Source organism: Gracilinanus agilis, chromosome 3 (assembly GCF_016433145.1).
Source record: "Gracilinanus agilis isolate LMUSP501 chromosome 3, AgileGrace, whole genome shotgun sequence".
NCBI lineage: Eukaryota > Metazoa > Chordata > Mammalia > Didelphimorphia > Didelphidae > Gracilinanus > Gracilinanus agilis.
In genome coordinates, this window is record NC_058132.1 from 15,243,406 (window position 1) to 15,265,949 (window position 22,544).

At 34.3% G+C, this 22,544-nt stretch overlaps 1 protein-coding gene across 1 annotated transcript; it reads right to left on the minus strand.

The window, feature by feature from the left end:
- Window positions 1-3,327: 3,327 nt before the first annotated feature.
- On the minus strand, window positions 3,328-21,302 carry LOC123242906 (vomeronasal type-2 receptor 26-like). Its single transcript, XM_044671023.1, has 5 exons — window positions 21,027-21,302; window positions 19,110-19,904; window positions 14,567-14,794; window positions 12,331-12,454; window positions 3,328-4,271 (listed from the first exon to the last, which is right to left on the minus strand). Exons 1-5 carry the CDS (start codon window positions 21,279-21,281, stop codon window positions 3,328-3,330), a joined length of 2,346 nt encoding a protein of 781 aa, XP_044526958.1. The 5' UTR covers window positions 21,282-21,302.
- Between the last annotated feature and the right edge of the window lie 1,242 nt (window positions 21,303-22,544).

Here is a 22,544-nt window from a genome sequence, read left to right on the forward strand (position 1 = left end):
CTATCATACTATTATGATTAGATTTCTATGGAGACCATATACTAATTAAAAATTATTTATTTGTAAAAGAGTTAGAGAAAAAGAGAAAATCACATAAGAACCTTACTACTCCTATTAATATGTATGCCACACTATCACTGTCAGCTAAAAGTCAATCTATTCTCAAATCTCCAGCCTCCCCCACGAAAAAAAATTATCAAGGGCCTTATCTGTCCCCTTTCTTATAGGATCAGTGATATCACTCCTGGGTCTCTCTAGTTGGTAAGACTTGACCTCAGGCTGGGTCGGAGTCAAGTCTTCATGGTGCCAAGTGTCACACAGGACCTGGGGCCAGACTCTTCCAGCAGCCAGGAAACTATAAGAGCCTTGGCATCCTCCCATGCCTAGTCAAAGGCTAGGACTGATATTACTGGAAATTGGTTTTCAAATGGAAAAATGGGGTACAATTTATATGAAATTCACACAATACTACAACTATAAGACTACCCCAAAATTAAGAAATGGCAAATTGCTACATAAAGCAATGGTTATTTCTAAAGTGATTATTCAGATTTGATTTGCTCTTGCCCTCCTCACTGTTCCACAAAGAGGAGCTTGTGCTACCATTATGAGGTTCTGTTACTCTTACATAGACAACATTTTTTTCCATGAAAGGATTTCAGATATGGGGAAACTCCAGGGAAAATATTTTGTGTTGGGAAAAGAGTATTATGTATACTGAGAACAGGGATAAGAATAAAGATATAAGAAACCTGGAAAGGTGGAACAGGTTCAAGTATGAAAGGTAATGGGAGTATCAGATGAAGAAAAGAGGTGGATAGGAGGAATAAAAAGAACTCAAAGCATATTGGATATTGAAATTAGAGTGACTGATAAGACAATGATAAAATCTAAGTTTTAATGCTAAGTGTTTGGAAAGAAGCATATAACCAGTTCTCATACTGAATTCAATGATGACTCGATGGGACATTTTCATTTGAAGTTCATTTTAATTCAAAAAAGATTTCCAAGTTCCTTCTATTTTCAAGGCTTGAGACTAGACACTTAAGATAAAAAGACAAAAATGAAAAACAGTGTCTAGCCTGAAAAAACCTGTCTGATCAAATTGAACAGTGATAGAGAATTAATTGGATAAAAAAAGATTCTTCCCATCCGAAATGTAGTAAGTTGTGATTAAAGTCATAATGGTTTACAATTTTGCAGCCAATGAAAGGGAGGGAAGGGAATCAAATGTAATTACTGAAGAAAGGAGTGGAAGGACCAGTGACAGTTGACAAAATAGATATTATACTGATGGAAATTAATATTTTCTTAAGTGGATATTTATGATTGAAATTCTCTGGAGACTGTATATTAATGTATAATTATTTATTAAATAGTGAAAAGTGGATCAGAGAGAGAAAAGGCACATAATCACGTCTGGTCACTTACCTAACCTGAACTTGTTGCTCACCACATATCCCATTCATTCCCAATGCTTAGCCAGAAAGAAAAGAGACTTTGAGCTTTCTTCTTATATCCCTGTAAGATTTAAATTAATATCAATAGCTCCAAGTATTATATTGTATAAAGTTTATTAATAATCACTTGAAGTAGATAGAAAATAAACTAAAAGAGATAGAAGTTCAAACATAATTATCTAACAAAAAGTAAACCCATTTAAGTTCTCCTGCCTGCTGGAAAGCTCACTTCAGCAGTGGCAATCAGGGTAAAGAGAGAGAGGGGAGGGGTCACACACAAACTTTATCTCCAAAACATAATGATGTACCATGAGAATGAAAGTGGGATGCTGGGATATATGGTTCTGGGGAGAAGATCCTAATTACACACCCCTGTGACATTATTTTTTTCTGGGTCATCCTGAGTGAACAGAAATGACTTCCCTCCTGGTCCAGGGCCCATCTTCTAGATGTCCTGAATCAAATGGGATAAGAAGCAAGTATCTCTTGGGAAGCCAAGAAGACACAAAGCTTCTGACTGAAAACTTCTTTTTTATAGATAAGCCTCAGGCCCTATTCCTAATCTTATCAAAAGTTAGGGACTGAATGGAAACTGCATTCACAGGAGAAACCCAAACCCCTCAAGACTGATCTTAGGGTAGCAAGAAAAAGGATGCAAAATGGTGTTCAATTCTCACAGCTTGAAGCATGTAAAAGTGGCTACCAAAAATAATAATTTGAAAATCATGCAGTAGTTGGTTAAAGAGTAAAAGTAAGAATGGAGAAAAAGGAACGATAAGAAAAAGCTTGCTCTAGGGACATGAATAGACAATTTTCAGATAAAGAAATCAAAACTATCAATAAGCACAAGAGAAAGTGTTCCAAATCTCTAATAATTAGAGAAATGCAAATCAAAACAACTCTGAGGTACCACCTCACACCTTGCAGATTGGCTAAAATGAGAGCAGGGGAGAGTAATGAATGTTGGAGGGGATGTGGCAAAATTGGGACATTAATGCATTGCTGGTGGAGTTGTGAACTGATCCAACCATTCTGGATGGCAATTTGGAACTATGCCCAAAGAGCACTAAAAGAATGCCTGCCCTTTGATCCAGCTATAGCATTGCTGGGTTTGTACCCCAAAAAGATCATAGAAAAAACAGACTTGTACAAAAATATTTATAGCCACACTTTTTGTGGTGGCAAAAAACTGGAAAAGGAGGGTATACCCTTCAATTGGGGAATGGCTGAAAAAATTGTAGTATATGCTGGTGATAGAATACTATTATGCTCAAAGGAATAATAAACTAGAGGAATTCCATGTGAACTGGGAAGACCTCTAGGAATTGATGCAGAGTGAAAGAAATAGAGCCAGAAGAACATTGTACACAGATACACTGTGGTAAAATCTAAAGTAATGGACTTCTGTACTGGCAGCAATGCAATGAACCAGGACAATTCTGACGGATTTATGGAAAAGAATGCTACCCCCATTCAGAGAAAGAACTGCAGGAGTGGAAACACAGAAGTAAAACAACCCCTTGAACACATTGGTTGACGCGGACACAGTTGGGGATGTAGACACTAAATGATCTCACCAATGCAACTATCAATAATATGTAAATAAGTCTTGACTGATCACACATGGTAAAACCAGTGGAAATGCATGTTGGATATGGAAGAGGGGTGTAAAGGGAGGGTGAAGGGGAAAGTAAAAACAAGAATCATGTAACCATGGAAAATTATTCTAAAAAAATAAAATATTTAAATCTGAAAAAAAAGAAAAAGAAAAAGCTGCCCAGACAAGGAAATCAGGAGATCCAGGTGTAAACAGATATCTAACATCAAATATGATTTAGGTTATTTTTTCAGATATTTCATTACGTTGCTAGGAGGCATGAGGAAATATCTTAGAGTGATTCCTTCCCCTGGCATAGGATTTATGATTTATCCAGTCCTGAGTGTTCCACTGTGGCCTGAGGAGAATCACATAGCACTTGGGAATGAAGATGCAGCCCAGCAAGCTAGCACTAGAGCTCAAGATGGAGAAGACTTCCACAGCCACCATAGATCTCCCTTTGGTACTCTGGTATGTAGGGAGGAAAGAGGCCCAGACACTGCAGAACACAAGCATGCTGAAGGTGATGAACTTGGTTTCATTGAAGGTGTCAGGGAGATTTCTGGCCAAAAAAGCCATGATGAAGCTCCCCAAAGCCAAGAATGCCATGTAGCCCAGGACAAGATAGAAGGCAATGAGAGAACCCTCATTGCACTTAAGGATCATGTGCCCAGCTTCTGAGTGTGGGTCTGTATCTGGGAATGGGGGAGAAACCAATAGCCAGGAACCACAGAGAATTCCTTGAATCAGGGAGCAGACAAGAATGATAGAAATGGGGGCTCTGGAGCCCACCCACTTTCTACTCCTACTCCCTGGTCTTGTGGCTTTGAAGGCTAGAACAACTGTGACTGTTTTAGCCAAAATGGAGGACACAGCCATTGTGAATGTGATTCCAAATATTGTCTGTTGAAGGAGACATGTGGCTGAGGTAGGCTTACCCATGAAGAGTAAAGAAGAGAGGAAACATTGACTTAGGGAGAAGAGCAAGATGTAGCTGAGAGTCCTGTTATTGGCTTTCACTATGGGGGTGTCTTGATGCTTCACAAAGAGGCCAAGGATCAGAAATGTCAGGAGAGAGAAGACCAGAGCTGTGCAGGCCAGAGTCATGCCCATGGGGTCCTCATAGGCCAAAAAGGTCACCACCTTTTGGAGGCAGCGATTTCTCTCCTTGTTTGGATATTCATCTTCAGCACACCTGATGCACTGATCCATATCTAAACCAAACAAAAAAAATTATCAGTATTATGCAAGTTCAGGAAACCTTCATAATCCCTGGCTCAGGGAAATAAAATTGTTTAAGCAGGACTTCCTTGCTACAAAGGGCTTTCAATAGTCTTCTCCAATTTGGAGAAGTGTCACCAGTACCTCTAATACATTATTACAATGATTTCAGACACTTAGGTTTTTCCAGGTCTCATAAATTTGATTTCTTAAAAGTCTTCTCATAAATAAGTGCTTTCATGGCTTTGAACACAATAATGCTTTTTAAAATGAGCACATGCACATATATATACATCTTATATATAAAACAAAGATATATATGCATATACATATGTGAATGACAACCTTCCCATTTAAAATATTACATTGAAATGAAAGAGAAGAGATGAAAAGGAGCTGAAAGGCAGAGGTTGGAGTGGTAGAGAAATGAAGAAAAGAAGGTATCCTCTTTGGTAGTAAGATGCAATAAGTGGGTACAAGAGGTAAAACCATTTCTACTCTCTTAATGGTTTTAGACAGATGGCCTGAAAAGCCTGCAAAAACACCAATTGCAGTTTGAACCACATTCAAATATAAATGGGAACTCTTTAGGAATAAATAAAAATAATATGCATCTTACATGCAATGAATTTATAATTTTCTAATTTAATATGAATCATAAAAGAACCTTTTTCCATTTTATTTTAATTTCACTGGTCTACAAGAAGACAAATTTAACAGTATTACTATCTGAACAATGAAGAGTAAAGAAGGCTTAATTCCTTTTCTCTAAATATTTTCTTAGCACTTCTCTAGCTAGCTTCCCACTCTGGCAGAGATGCAAAACAGAACTATGATGTCATGCTTTGGTACCCCCTCACCATTTCCATAGATGCGTTAAGTCTCTGACTGCTAATCCCACTCCTTCCACTGAGCTCCCTCCATCTTTAATAATTATTTATTTAACAATTTTTTCTTTTTTGCAACCAAATAAGGTAGCGAGGATTTATTTTATAGGTGCTACATTTGATAAAAAAACCAAAACAAAACAAACAAGCAATCCTGAATGACAGGCGTTCCATGGGACACAATCACGAGGTAGCCATGTGGAAATTGTATTACAAGCTTGAATTTTTTTTTTCCAGGAAATGCTAAATAGTGGTGAGTCCTTTATCAGCTGGTATCAGCACAACCTTCCTAGGCAAGTGTCTCCTGGAAGGTTTCTGGCTTCCTGAAAATGTCACCAAAGGTCATTCCATCTCTGCTTATGCGACTTCTGCGGTGAGCACAGTCTGCTTACTTGGATCTCTGCCTCATCTTTCTCCCCTTGTATGCCAGCCACCTCATTTGCTGCCTCCTCCAATTGGGTCTCATGCCTCAATTGAAGTCAACAAAATGACCTTAAGAATGAGAACAACATTATTTTATTTTTAAATTTTGAATTCCAAATTCTCTTTCCCTTCCACCCTCCCTCTCATCCACTAAGGAGATAAGCAATAATATAAATAAGAAATATCAATATTAATATATAAAACATATTTATGAAATCAGGCAAAACAGTTCCACATTACCCACAAAGGCAAGAAAGACAAAGGAAAATTAAAGTGAGAAATTATACCTCACTTTATAGTCAGAGTTCATTAGTTCTCTGGAGGTAAACAGCATTTTTGATCCTATGTCCTACTAAATGTTCTTGTATTGTGTGGTATTGACCAGAATACTCATGTTTCAATGCTGAATCATCATTATAAAATAGTTGTTACTGTGCTTCACAATAAACTCCTCATCATTCTCACTTAATTTCTCCTTGGTTCATATACATCTTGTAGTATTTGTTTTTTTTTTTTCTAAAACCACCCCCCTGATCATTTCTTATAATATGATCACAATCATGTCACATCTTGTTCAATTATTCCTCACTTCAGGGGCCTCACCTCAATTTCCAATATTATGCAAACACCAAAATAGTTTCTTTTTCTACATAGGTGTCCTTTTCTTTTTCTTTTATCTCTTTGGAATACAGACATACTAGTTGTATTGCTGAACAAAAGGGAATGCCACGTAATATATACATTTAGGTATACTTCAAAATTGTTTTTTTGAATGGTTGAACCCACTTACTATTGCCTCAAAATTCATTAGTGTCTATATTCTCTATCACAACCTCTGGAAATTATTATTTCTGATAGCTCTAATTTAAGTAGTACTTCAGAGTTGTTTTAATTTGAATTTCTCTAATAATAATTTAGATCATTCTTTCATATGATAAAAATGGTTTTGATCTTCTGACACCTGCCTGTACATAACCTGGTAAACATTTGTGCATGGGAAGGAGGGATTCATTCAATTCTCTGTATATTTGAGAAATGATGCCTTTATGTTCCTATTAGTATTTTTCTTCAAGTCATTGCATGCAGAAGATATCTTATTTTCTTCTTCCTGCATTGTTTCCTGTTCTTCATTGCCATCATAGTTGATGTTTATGATCAAGTTCTTTATTTTTATTGTATGATCATTTTACAGTCTATTTCTTGACTTTGACTTTTATTTTAAAGTTGGGTTCTGCTAACCTTGTTTTAGGTAGGCACTGTCCCAAATTTTAGACTTCTTGCCACTGTTTTAAGAGCTGTCTATTTGTATGTTTGGAGTGCTTCTATATTGGTGTGATCCAGAAAAAGGGGTAGTCTCTGCTCTGGATTTTAACAAGAAATAACCCCTGGTTCTTTGCAGCCATAAGCACTAGTGTTCCTCTGGACCATGGAAGACTGACCAAGTCTCCTACTCTCCTGAAGCAGATCATGCACATCTCTACCTCTGACCTGTTCTCAGGGCCCCTGTTCTTTATTCAAGTGTTCTTCTTTACTCTGGGACTGGGACCAAGAGCTATATGTGAGTAACACAGTTGCCAGTCTGTTAGTTGTACCCAGTACCAGAAAATGTTCCTCTATAATTTCTCTCAGAAAAGTTGTCTGATTATCTTATCATCTCTGAGCTGTGCTTCTGAATCTGCTACTGTTGCTATTTATATACCTGCCTAAATGCATGTCATGTGGGATTCCAACTCATGTCATAGAATTATACTGCCAACTTCTTAAAACTTTTTAGGTGTAGAAAATATCCCTCCTGGACGTTTCCTTAGATCTTCTTCTCCAAAACAAGATTCATATATTACTTTAAATTTGTTTGGAGGAAAATGTTGAGACATTTAGGGTGGGCGGGGGCTTCTAATCCTTCATCTTGGCTCATCCCTTAAATTCATTACTCTATCATTTTTGAGTTGACAGGCCATAGAATTGAACTCTGCTTCCCAATTCTCCATCATTCCCACACAAAACCCTTTCAGAAGATGTTGAACTACATGAAAACAAAAGTTTCTCTACTTGGAGTGGCAGCATCCTTACTTTGGTGTAGCAATGTTCATCAAAAGAAATAAATTGAAGAAACTTTTGGGAGGAAATCAACATGTCTGTTAGTGTAGGTGGAGGTTGGAGACTTGGAGGCTGGACTCATAGGTTGAAAGGAAAAGGAAAAAGCATACAGTTTGATCCAATTCTATTCTCTCACAATTCCCCATAAAGCCATTTAAGGTAGAGATTAAGGCCGGTGAGAAGTAAGTTTCCAAAATGTGAGAGAAGGCAGAATCTGCTTTGAGCTTCAGTCCTTAAGTGTCCATAAAGAAATTGGAAAGACTCATAAAGTGAATGATAGTACAAGATAAGGAGAAAAACTTGAACCAAGCAAAGATATCAGGAGTAAGAAAACTTAATCCAAGTACTGGAGCATAAGCAGACGTCAACAGGAAAACAAGACAGAAGATGGTCTCAATAAGAATTATATGAACCCTACTTTTTCTAAATATGTGTTGTTAGAAAATTTAATTTAATTGATTTCTCATGAAAGATAAGACAAATAAATTCCTAGAATATCATGCGACTACCAAAAAAAGATGTTTCTAACTCAAGTGGAAAAAAAAACAGGAAATCAGAATTTATATTCTTAACAACAGAAATAATGACTGCATAAAATATGAATTCATAATGACTTATTTTAACAAAAATATAGATGGAAAAACTGATCAGATATATGAATTCAGAAAAGTAAGAATGTTTGTGAAATAATAATTTTATCAGGAAACAAGCTCTGTATACAACCAAATTGTATTCATTTTAAACTTACAATTAGTAGATGCAACTTTTGGATAAAGCTGTCCCTAAATAACATGATAAATGAAAAATTCAATGACATAATGCAAATAATAATTCACAATATGATTCCATATGTCAGAATACAGAAATTAAATTTTAAAATCAATGTAATCCAGAGATCACATTGAAGGAAAATCAAACCAAACAAAAAACACATCATAACCTATAAACTTGAAGAGAAATAGTTTTTGAAATTTAAAATTATTATGAAAAATAGATAATAGGAAAGAAAATGATCATGATGATGTCAGGAAGTTAAGAAAGAACCTATGATAAATGATTCTGGAAGATTTCTTCCAGATATTAATTCTTCTACTCACATATCTTCTGAAAAGTTTTATGAGTTTAATTGATTCACAAAAGAAAAAAAGAGCAAGTAGACATGATTTGCAAAGGAATAACACAGCAATGTTTTTAAAGAAGAAACTAAGAATAGGAACATTCGTGAATTGAATTCCCTAAAAAACATAAAGATTAAAAGGAGGATAAAGAAAAATTCCATGAATTAGTAAATTAAAATTTAGAATAGAAAGAGAACTGAATTCACGAAAGAAGTAAAGAAATGATTCATTGGGCAAAAAAGATAGAAAAGATAAAAATAATATGTTTGCATGGTAAGAGAATAAGGGGAAATTTCCTTAAATAATTCACTGTATGAGAGCTGTAAAGAGGGAAATATTTAAACATCTAGAGAAGTGGGAAAACCAAAAAAAAAATGAATTAGTAAATGAAATAAAAAATAATGGAAATGTTGACAAAATATTTGAGGGTTCTTAAAGAGGAGTGGGAATGAGGTTTCCTTACTTCATTTAAGGGAAAATAAATTAAATTTCAAAATACTATACTTAAAGTGATATATTTAAACAAGAAAATAATAATAGAAACAAAAAGATCAAAACATGAATATGAATTTTATCTATATCATTTTTATACATGACCAACAGTGCCCTTCAAAAAGACATAATAGGAAATAACTTATTTAAAATAACAATTTATCAAATTAAATACCCAGGAAATCAATAAATTAATATGGGCATAATTAAAAATCATGTTTTATATAAAGTCAGATTAAAATAACTAGAGAAATATTAATTTATCATGGGTGAGCAGAGCCAATATAATTAAAATGGCAATCCTACCTAAACTAACCTACTTATTCAATTCCTTCTCAATTAAATAAATGAAAAAACATCATATTGAAGTAGAAAATATATCGAAATTATTTGTTAAAACAAACAGTCAATAATAACCCAGGAATTAATGAAAAATGTAAAGGAAGTTTATCTATCAATAACAGATATTGAACTTTATTATAAAGCAGTAATTATCAAAACTATCTGGTACTGATTAAGAAATTGAAAAATAAACCAGCGAAACAGAATAAACATTGAACAAACAGTTGTAAATTATTAAAGTAATCTTTTGTTTGATTAAAATCAAGATCCAAATTTTGGTATAAACATTCACTATTTAGTAAAAATTGTTGAGAAAACTAGAAAACATTCTGGATGAAACAAGGTAAGTATCAATATTTTTAACCATGTGTCAAGACAAAATAAAATGAATACTTGATATAGGAATAAAGAAAGATATGATTAGTAAATAAGAAGAACAGGAAATATATAACCTATAAGATTGATGCATATGAGGGAAAATGTATAAGCAAAGGAAAGAAAGCATTTTGAGATATAAATGGATAAATTTTAAAAAACTGAACTTAAAAATTTTTTGTACAGATAAAGTAAATGGAATTGAGTAAAAAGAAAAAAAGTAAATTTGACAAATGTATAGACAGTTTCTTGAAAATAAGTCTCATATCTAAAATATATGGAGAACTTTGTCAAATGTATAAGAACATGTCTTTTCCCAACTGATAAATGGGAAATTTCTTTTAGATGAAAAAACCAAAGCTGTTTATAAGTATACGAAAAGTGCTCAAATCATTTTAATTAGATGAATGCAAATTAAAACAACTCTTAGATATCTCAAAACTATAAAATTGGCTAAAATGAGAAAAGAGAAAAATTACAAATATTGGACAAGATGTGAAAAATGAGAACCCTAATATGATGCTGGTGTAACAATGAAATGATGCAAGCATTTTGGAGAGCCATCTGGAATTATGCTGCAAGTTAAAAAAAATCTGTGCATACCTTTTGACCCAACAATCCCACTATTAGCTTTATTTCCTAAGGTGATCAGAGAAAAATGGGGAAAAATCACCAGATATCCTAAAATATTTATAACAGCTTTCTTTGTGGTGGAAAAGAACTGAAAATTGAAGGAACACTCATCAATTGGGGAATTTGTTTGTGATTTAATACTACTATTTTGAAAATAATGAAAAATAGCTAAATTTTAGAAAATTATAGAAAGACCAACATGAAATTAAGAATGAAAGAAGCAAAAGCATGGAAATATATATATAGGAACTGAATTTGTCTGAAATATGATTTTTTATGTGCATCTGGAAAAAAACTTATAAATACAAATAAATGAGACATAGATTTATACATACATATATCTTTTTTGTCAAATGATGCCTTCTCTAATGAATGAAGAAGATTAAAGGAGTTAACTCAGTATTTTAATATAACAAAAATTAAAAATGTATTACAATTATTATGTATTTAAATGAGAATATATTAAAGAATCAATATTATATTATGTTGCATTATGCTATAACAATATTCCATCATATATTATATCATAACATCTTAATAGGGTATTATATATAGTCATATCATATAAAATCACATGATATATTATATACTATTGCATTATCATATCATTTCACATTATATCATATTATAACACAGCATAGGGAAGATATTCTATTTTATTACAATAAGTTATCATTAAATCACTTTTATTATTTGGATCTTTTTTTTTAAGAAAAAGTAGAATATTTAGGGTGAGGGGGAGGAAGTTTTCAAACTGTTTCTTACAATAAGCATATCTAAAAAGCTATTCCATATACAAAATGAAGACCTGAATGAAATCATTATACATCAGGCAAATTAAAAAAGTAGTTATAGCCATTTTATAAAATAATAGGAAATTATCATCATAAAAGGCAATGAGCAAAGAAACTACATTATCCTTAAAAAAAAACATGGTTAACATAACAATATGAGTACACAGTCTATGGACCAAATGTTTATAATTCTAAATTCATTAAAGAAAAGGTACTGAATTTAAAGAAGAAATTAATGGTAATAGAATTATAGATGGAAACTTCAATATTCTTCTTTCAATTTTGGAATGAATCTAACAGAATAAAGAACAAAATAAATAATGTATTGAAAAAAATCATTGGAACAACTTGAAGAAACCGACAAGATCTTTTTCAAACCATTTGGCAAAAATATACATGTTTTCCAGAAACACATGGAACTTAAAAAGAAAAGTGACCATGTATTAGGGCCCAAATATTTTTCAACTACCTGAAAATATAACATATTAAAAGACATCCACTACCTAATTTTTGACAGAGGTGGAAGAACCAAAGACTTATATTATTGCAATACAACATTACAAATTTTAAGCATTTTTGATATATTGATAGATTTTGATGGTTTTTTCCCTCTATTCCTTATTTTCTCATTTAATTTCTTTAAAATTTTGATCTTATTTTATGGTATTGCTCTCTGAGAGCTAGGCATCCATCTTTCCCTAACTCTCAGGTCCCATTAGGGAGTTGACACAGGGTATACTGTGTTCCCAGCTTGTTTTTTCCATCTCTAGTATTTTCCCACTAAAGAATGTATATGACCTTAAAAATCTACCCCAGTTCTGTTCCCTCCTACTCTTCAAGTTTCTTTTTGTAAGCCAGGGAAAAGTATTTTGTCTCTCTGTACGTACTTACCAGTATGATTGGAAATCTGCCCCCCTGGACAGAGGATACAGTCAAAGCAGCAGATGGACTCTCCTTCACGGGGAGATTTCTGATATCCAGGGCCACAACTCTCACTGCACACAGAGTGGGGAGTCTGAAAAAGAAATAAATTCATTTAGGGGGCTTGTAATTCAAATAGTCTACAAGGTAACAAGCAGTTTGGGAAATGGAGATGAACTAAAGCTTTTGAATTTTGAAGAATTTCAAGAGGAGTAATCCATGATCCAGATTTCAAGGGATTTAATTAATCAATAAATAAGCATTTCTTAATTAATGAATGTGTAATAAAAACTTCCTTACATTTTGGAAAACATCACATAAATGAAATGGTATTCTATCTTAAAAAAACTCAAAAAGTCACTTGAAAAGCAATAATTTTAAATTTAAATTCCACACATACACACACATACATATCTGAGTAATCTAAGTATAGAAGTCCAAGATTTTTTCTGGCTAAAGACTTATATTGGAACATTGCATGTTAGGTACATCAGAACTGAGGATTTATTGATAGTGACTCCTGTAAAAATAATCATATGTAACTACAAATTAGATTCCTTTAGTCAAGCATTAAATTGGCTAAGTCCACAGGTAATCCTTTAAATAAAACATTAGTTATCTTTTGGTAGCACTTTAAAGTGTGCAGAATGCTTTTCAAATATTTGTTTATTTGATCTTCCCAAACAAATGTGAGGGATAGCTACTACTATTCTTATTATTTTTCTTTTTCTTTTTTCTTTTTTTTTAAACCCTTGTACTTTAGTGTATTGTCTCATAGGTGGAAGAGTGGTAAGGGTGGGCAATGGGGGTCAAGTGACTTGCCCAGGGTCACACAGCTGGGAAGTGGCTGAGGCCGGGTTTGAACCTAGGACCTCCTGTCTCTAGGCCTGACTCTCACGCCACTGAGCTACCCAGCTGCCCCTATTCTTATTATTTTAGAGATGATGGAACTGACAAAGTATAAGAGGCAAACAAAATTCAAGAGAGTCACCTAGGGTCACATAACTGTTAATTATTTGAAGTATTATTTCTACAAAAATATTCATAGTAACTTAATTAAAACCTTCACGTACATCTTAGAATTAATACTATGTATAAGTTCCAAATCAGAAGAGCAGTACAAGCTAGACAATGGTAAATAAGTGGTTTAATGAGGGCCACACATCAAGGAAGTTTCTGAAATCAGATTTGAACCTAGGACTTCCAATAACCATGTCTTACTCTCTACTGATGAGTCATCTAGCTGTCCAAAATGAATGCTTTTTGGATAGTAAAGAAGCAGAAATTTAATGGATGGTCAGCAACTGAGCAATGACTGAATGGGTTGTTGTATATTATTATCATGAATACTATGGTGTTTTGAGAAAATATGAGCAGGATTATTTCAGAAAATCTTGGAAAGACTTACTTGAACTGAACCAAAAATGAAGTGAGCAGAACCAGAAGAATATTTTACGCAATAAGAGCAATATTATATTGTGAACAGCTATGAATCTAACTATTCTCAGCATTACAAGGATCCTAAATAATCTTAGAGATAAATGATGAAAAATGCCACCTGCCTCCAAAGAAAGAATTGATGGAGTATAAAGGCAGACTAAAGCATACTAGATTTTGCTTTCTTTTCTTTTCTTTGGTTTGACGTCTCTTCCACAAATAGACTAATAGAAAAAATGTTTTATGTTTTTTTTTTCACATGTAAAACCAGTATTAGATTACTTACCATTTCAGGGAGGGGATGGAGATGAAAGGGGGAAAGTTAAGAGAAGTATTCATTTCCACCAATAACTGCAATATACTTTAGGACAGAGATTGTATTTGCATTTAATTTGCATGAAAACAAATTTTAAAAAACCTTATCTTATGTAAAGCAAGGCTACTGTGGGGTACATAATCCTTCAAATAAAAAAAAAGTACATGGCAAGCATCTGCTATGTCAAAAAAAAAAAAAAAGAAATCTCCATGTATCTATTTTCATGGTAGCATATAAATGGAGGACTTATAAGATGTTAGATATCTCTTGTCTCCACACAAACTTAATTTATTGATCCCCCCTTTGTAACCTCACATTTCATGTGGAAAGACAATTTTTATGGTAAGAATTTTAGTACTCCTAAATATTTCCCTTGAAAGAAACCAAACTCCCATTAATAGACTCTTTTAACCCTCCACCCTATGAATAACTATGATGTGAGTTACTACTAACCATTTCAATATATTCATTCCACATTATGACATTTTCATTGATAGAAAAATCTTCACCAACAGGAAATTGAGGAATAAACTCTCCCACTTTCACCATGCATTCTGTACCATTAAGGAAGTTCACAAAATACTTAATATCATAGTTTGCCTCAGACAGCTTTTTGTCATTCATGAATATCTGTTCACCAGCACTGTTGTTAAAATGGAGGTCTCTAAGAAGAGAATTCAGCTAAAGGGGAAGAGAATTTATAAGTGACACTTCAATGCAGGCACACTCAAAATATCTTGACTATTAAGACGATCTTTTCAACCTACTCAGCTACATATATGATGATCATAATATGAATCTCACTCTTCCCAATCATATAGAAGTTATGATTATCTTAATAGACGATCACCCACCAGTTGAATTCATTTATTCGATCAAAACATTATTTTGGTCCATAATGAGTGATGCCTCACCTTTGAAACACTAATCATCATCTCTGGTAGGGCTTCTAATTACTTTATTCTTCAGTATCTTTTTAGGGTACTATAACTGTTTTAACTATTTGACTTTCTTCCCTTTCCAATATTTCCTCTTGTATAAATATTTTCAGCTCTTTAGCATTCTTTGCTCTAAATTAATTTAGCCACTTGGTTGATTGACACTAATTTCTTGCCAAACCTAAGCACTGGCGAATTCGCCCAATTAATCTCCTTTAGTCCAACTCATCTTCTACTGCAGAGAGCTGGAAAAAATCACACAAACTATCATACCAATAGATTATAAATTTATATTGACAAATTGAATCTGGATAATCAAAGCAATAAAGAAATCCACTAATTGACCTGTAATACATTTACTTTCATATTATGGTGCTAGATAAGACTTCTGAGAATCCCTGGGATAGTAAGTTGATCAAATAAGTCAATACATGAAGAAATTAATTCAGACTATTCATTGAAAAGGCCAATATTGGGGCGGCTGGGTAGTTCAGTGGATTGAGAGTCAGGCCTAGAGATGGGAGGTCCTAGGTTCAAAGCTGGCCTCAGACACTTCCTCGCTGTGTGATCCTGGGCAAGTCACTTGACCCCCATTGCTCACCCTTACCAATCTTCCACCTATGAGCCAATACATAGAAGTTAAGGTTTTAAAAAAAAGAAAAAAAGAAAAGGAAAAAGAAAAGACCAACACTGAAGCTGAAGCCTAAGTACTTTGATCACAAAATTAGATGTTTGGACTCGTTGTAAAAGACTCTTTTATTTAGAAAGATTGAAGGTAAAAAAGGATATCACAAAAGATAAGATGGATAGACCATATCATGGAAAAAACCCAACATGAATGGACAGACTTTGGGAGACAGTAGAGTATAGAAGGCTCTGGAATTCTCTGCCCTATGGCAGTGATGGCAAACTTTTTAAAGAGGGTGCCAAAGGAAAGGAAATGCTCATCTGTCAGTTTGTTTTTAAGGCAACTCTTTCGAAGTTTCATTGTATTGTATTCTACTCATTGTATTCATCAGATTAGGAATAATGTCAAGTGGATGGATAGAACATTTCAGGGGGCTGCATCTGGCCGCCTGGCTGTGGTTTGCCCATCACTGCCCTATGGGGTCACAATAGTCAAGCATGATTGAAAAACTGAATAACTACTTTTGATTATCTTATAGTTCTTTTCTTATTTCCTTCAAAAATACCTCATCCACTCTAATCATTTCAATACCTTATGCTAAACACTTCCAGTACTCCATCTCAAGCTATTTTACGATGTCCTTCTTCCCTTGATCATTCAAACTTCCGTGGAATAATACCACTAGCAAACAAAATTAAAGTGTTTCAACTCATCACCACAAATTCTGGTCCTACAATGCAACATTTTTAAGTGAATTTAAATATCATCACAAAACAGTTAATGCTCTCTCTGGAGTTAGCAGTGTTCTTATAATGGTCATATTTGGTAAATAATCTTAGTATTCATCCTTTTATCTCTCTGATATATTTCAACTACCACCATCTGTCTCCCCTTGTGTATTATTTCCCCTCTAGATTTTTGGGACACTAACCTCTCTTTGTACTAGTGCTCTTCTGACTGCTCCAAGTCCTGATTTGATTCCTTAACTGTATTACCTTCAATAACCATGGCTTTTTTCTTGGCTCAAATCTAAAATGTCTTATTTTCTTTGTATATTCTGCTTCTTGGTAATCTGAAAAAGCCTCACAGTGTCATTACCATTTGCAGGAAGATGACACACATATGCTTGTATCCAGCCTTTTTGTTGATTTCCCTGTTTCAATTTGTTATAACTCCAGTCTTTCTTACACACTTCTACCAAATTTATATTCCTGAAACACACATTTGGCTTCATCAGACTTTTCAAAAAAGAAATCCAGCTGTATGTACCCTACTGCCTCTAGGCAATAAAATGGGCTACAGAAGGAAATGGCAATCAGCTACAGTATCTTAGCCCCCAAAATTCCAAATGGTTTCACAAAAGGTCACACTTGACTAAAAAATAACTATGACATTTCTTCACTCTGATTTGAGCCTCAGAATTTGGGTGGAGTAGATTTATGACAGCAGTATGGTTTGCTTCTTGTTCCTAAAATGGAAGACCTTTTCAGTTTAGAGATGGACCTTAATATTCACTTTAACAAGGTACTTTAAAATCACCACCTAGATAATTAACTCAAACAGAATGGTCTATAAATTTCAAAGCCTGTTCTTTTATGTCAAAAAGGATGGTATTTGCCCTTCTCCCATGCTGATTCACATTCTATTTAGTATTTGAAACATAACACAGAGCAGCACAGCTATAAATTATCTTTTTTAGCTTAACTTTCTTAATGCATCGTTCTCATACCCACCTTGTGAGGTATGTAACAAAAGAGGAACTTTCCATGTTTTACGTATATGACAACTGGTACTGAAAATTATCCAGTAAATATCAATAATGTTGATTATTTTATTGACAACAACCAGTTAATTTCAATAATATGAAATCTAATTTTTCCTATAGAATTGCAGACTTTGAGGGATAGAAGGGAATGCGTAGGGCAGGGTCGGCAAAGTATGGCTCTCGAGCCATATCTGGCTCTTTTGAGGGCCAGATATGGCTCTTTCTTTTTTTTTTTTTTAACCCTTGTACTTCGGTGCATGGTCTCATAGGTGGAAGATTGGTAAGGGTGGGCAATGGGGGTCAAATGACCTGCCCAGGGTCACACAGCTGGGAAGTGGCTGAGGCCGGGTTTGAACCCAGGACCTCCCATCTCTAGGCCTGGCTCTCAATCCACTGAGCTACCCAGCTGCCCAGATATGGCTCTTTCTGCAGGAGTCATAAAGTCAATTTTTTTCAGGTGCTGTTACAGGAGTGCACACTGTGAGCACTGCACGGCTCTCACGAAATTACATTTTAAAAAATGTGGCGTTTATGGCTCTCATGGCCAAAAAGGTTGCCGACCCCTGGTACAGGGTATCAAGAACAACCACAAATTAAAGTAATGCTAACTATAAAATATTAAAATAAATAATTGCTCAGTTTCTAGTTGAAGACTTCTGTTGAAAGAAATCTCATCTTATGAGGAAGCCCATTATATTTCTGTCCATATCTAATTTTTTGAAAGTTTTTCCTGCTTCTTTTATAAATTATTTATTTATTTGTTGTTTGATGCTCAATATCAAGATTAATTTAACTTTTCAACTTCCAAACATGGACCCTTGTATTTCCATCCTGGGTTAAATAGAACAATTTTAATCCTTCCACAACATTATAATTGTTCAAATACTTAAACAATGCAACCAGGCATCTACCTGTGTAGCTTTCCCTGCTCTCCAAGCTAAAATTGCTCTCTCCATTCATCTGAATCGCATAAGTCATGAAATCAAGAGTATTCATTTCTCTGGTTATACTTCTCTGGATACCTATATATCTATCTTTCGTTATGATTTCTAGAACCAAACATAATACACTACTCTTAGTCTACTGACAATACAGAAATAGACAGAGGACAAGATCAAGCCCTTGGGTGGATTCTACATTCTCCTTAACCTGTATCTTCTCAAATCTGTTACTTATCTTAATCCCATCAACTAAATGTTCTATAATTAGTGTTAGAAAATTCTATGTCAGGGATCTTTTTGTGCCAAGGATCTCTTTGATAGTTTGGTGAAACCTATGGGTCCCTTTTCAATGATTATGTGGTACATATTATGGATGAGGAAGTACTGTCTTGTGTCTTCGCCTGTTGAAGACTATCAAATTTTGGGTAAAGTAGCTGAGCCTGAGGAAGAACATAAGAGAGTACTCCAAATATGTAAATTATGGTCAGGTTCAACTTAAAGTCATGTTGCTTTAGGGCAAAAATCTTCTGTAAGAGCCACAACTGACATTATTACAGTTGAAGAATATAGGTCGGATCTCTAGGGGGAAATAGTTGAAAAGCTTCTTACTTGAGTGACTCACTAACCCCCTGATTCCAAGAAAAAGCAACTCATTTTTAGTAGCTCATGAATCAGATGTAAGTTTGGAAATGTGGACTCTCTGCCTTCATAAATGGAAACTTACCTTCCAGGGATATATAAAAAGACTGTCGTCATCTCTAAGTTCTGACTTAGTTAAGAATAACTTATGCAGAACCCTGGCCACAGCATGCACAGCATTGTAGATATTGTAACTCTGGCTAGATGTAGCCATGTCAAAATGTCTCAAAGGCAGCATCTCTAAGGAAGCATTTTGTGAACAATCTTCTTGCTTGAATTTCTCATAATTATATGGACATCCAAAAGCTGAGTTCCAAAATCCTTGAAGAAAAATATTTTCTGGGTATTTTCTAGGTTTAACTGTTCTTTGAAAAGCTTTGAAATTTGGAATCTCTTTTGTATTACCTGAAAATATCAAAACACTATTGAAACTATTGGGTGTACTATCATGGGGTCTTATGGTAAAATCCCAGTGAGAGGAGGTAATCCACACTTTTGTTAATATGAGGTAAGGTGTTTGTCCATATTGCAGCATTATTAGTGAATTGTCATCTCCATAAACAACAATAACATTGGCAGAAGATCTGTCAATTCTTGACATGATAATAGTATGAGAATTAATAGTGTATTTCTCAGTGGTAGGAATCTTCTCTGTAAAAGTCACACAGACGCCCTTCCTGGTCATCTCTTCTCTGATATTCCAGAGGAATGTTTCGCCCCTACTATCATCTGAGATAACCAGTCCCACCCATGTCCAGTTAAAATGTACCATTAATCGTACCATTCCCAGGGTAAGAGTGGACTCCTTGGGTGCCAGTTGATAAATACTTGAAAAATGGGCCTTATCACTCAGGATGGGATCATATGGTCCATAGCTGATCTGAAAAGGAAAGAAAAATGATTCCTATTGAGACTTACCTCTGGACTGGAGTAAACCATAAAATAGAACAAGTCTTTCCATTTTTTATATGTTACCACTTTTTCTGTTTACATAATCCAAGCAATATTCCTAGAATTCAACTGTCCCTCTTTTTTCCTGTCATTGTTTCCCTCTCCAATTTTTAAAGGCTTACCTTATCTCTGAATTAGGAATTGACATCTATGGCCAGAGGCCACTTTCTCCAAAAAAAACTACCCTCATGCCCCCAACCACTAGAGTGTTTTCTTTCCTTAATCCATAGGCTTTTTTAAAGAAAACTTTCTTTAGATCTCACATTTGCCTCAGTTTTACCTAATATTCTCTAATTTTTTTAAGTTTCTCAGAAGGCGTAAGAGAGTTAGAATTGGAGATTGTTTTATTAACTTGTTCTCTCCACCATCCCATGTGCATACTCCACTATAAATTACAATATATTCCTTGTGAAAAGAACTTTACAGTTGGTTTTCGAAGAATACATTGGGGTATGTGTATATGTGTTTGTGTGTGTATTAGAGTTAGATTACATTAGAGTGAATTATATTGTTTATATTCATATCAATAAATAATTCTATCATACATAATTTATATGGATGTATAAATATATACAAATATAATGCATTGTAATAAAATGTAATATATAAACTATAACATGATCTAATTAAGTAAAATTCAATGAGAATTTATGTTATTGCTTTCTGATTGAATAAATAGTGGTCATTAATAGATAAAGATATACAAATATATAGTCCAATGTAAATCATTGTCAGGCAATGTAATTATTACATATACAGAAGTGACTTGTAAATTAATAATTAGGTAGATAGATAAATAGATATATAGATAGATCAAAATGCAAAATATTCTTGCAGGAATAATTATTATTGGAAGGGCAATTTTGATCATGTATTTCACTTTTGCCTCTGTATCTTCATTGTTCTTGGAATAAACTCTAAGAATAAATTCAGAATTCAGAATTCCCCAATGTTTGCAGTGTCACATAACTAGCTTGATGTCTATGGTGCTATCTCTTCCATCCATTTGCATTCTCCCAACAATCTGGACTGTTTTGATCATAGTTCTTACCTGTGGATACTTGTAGAGCTCAAGCAGGGTAGCCATTTGGACTGACAATTCAGAAGTGGCTCCTCCAATGATAGCCACAGACTTGCCCTGCTTCTGACAGTGATAATTTGGAACAGCCAGTCTCTGTCCTGACAGCCACATTAAGGAGCTCTCCAAAGTGCTGGCATCACTTGGGTAGGTATTATAGATGTGGTATCCTAGGGTAATATTGGGTAACAACTTGGTGTCCTTGTTGATTTCCTCTATAGCAAACATTAAGGCCAGCACCTGGCTGAAGTGTTTTTCTTGAAACCTCAATTGAGAACAAAAGCATCAGTAATTAGGATATACACTTGGCCCCAAAATTGTTACTTCTCTCACAAAGAGGAGACCTAAGAGTTATATATTAATTTTGGACTCTATAGTTCATATAGCTTTCTCAGCATGAATTTCCCAGCAAACTCTCAAGTCCTTCTTTAAACACCATTATGACCTCTTCTATTAATGTATAGCATCTCTGTCTCTGTCTGTCTGTCTGTGTCTCTGTCTCTGTCTGTCTGTCTGTGTCTCTGTCTGTGTCTGTGTCTGTGTCTCTGTCTCTGTCTCTCTCTCTCTCTCTCTCTCTCTCTCTCTCTCTGTCTCTCTCTCTCTTTCTCTCTCTCTCTCCTCTCTCTCAGCTATCCTCAGATACTTTCAAGGTATTAATTTCTGCCTAGTAAAACTTATGACAAGGATGCATGCTGTCATTCCAGTAATGCTACTTTTTATTCCACAATAGAAGATGAGTCATTTCTTAAAGGGGGAAGTTCAGATTGATTTTTCCTCACCAGGAAGAAGAAACATTCCTGACCCTTAGCTCCATACCACTGAAGTAGAAGATGACAAAGTAGAGGCTGAAGTAGAGGTACTTGGTTTGCCTTTGAATCCTGGTATGAAGTACTGCTTCCTATCCCTGAGAAATTCCCTGTGAATTCATGTCATGATAGCATGCCAAGGATGGATGGATCTTCTGCTAATGTTATGAAGAGAGTAATTCACTAATTTCAATATGGACAAAACCCTCACTTAAAATTATCGAAATCATAAATTGCCACCAATCACTCTGATAAACTTACATTTAACTCAATTAAAGAGAAGATAGAAATAGATCTAATAAATGCAGAAAAGAACAAGATAACATTGCAACAAAATCGGAATAAATTTTTAAAAGAATGATTGAAACTGAGTATTCAGAGCTGCTAAATGGCATAGAGTTAAGGCACTCAACTTTTACTCAGGAGGATTGGAATAAAGGCTCAGAAACAAATGTTGAGAAATTAGGCATATTATTTAACTACTTTCTGACTCAGTTTATTCATATGGGTAATGAGAGCCATACTGGTAGCTATCTAATGGGAAGTTATGTGAATTAATTAGAAAAACTGGTCCTGGTAGATTATGAGAGAATTCTTTCATATTTTCTTAAAAATGGAAAAAATAAATAAAGTTATACTTATTAAATATACTCCTCAATATAAAGAATACAGAGATGAAAGAGAT

Coding starts and splice junctions, on each gene's coding strand:
- LOC123242906 (XM_044671023.1), bottom strand. CDS start 21,281: ATGTTTGCTATAGAGGAAATCAACAAGGACACCAAGTTGTTACCCAAT. Junction 14,795..19,109: donor TTTTTATATATCCCTGGAAG/GTAAGTTTCCAT, acceptor CTTCCCCTTTAG/CTGAATTCTCTTCTTAGAGA. Junction 4,272..12,330: donor GCAGATTTCCAATCATACTG/GTAAGTACGTAC, acceptor TGTTTGGTTTAG/ATATGGATCAGTGCATCAGG.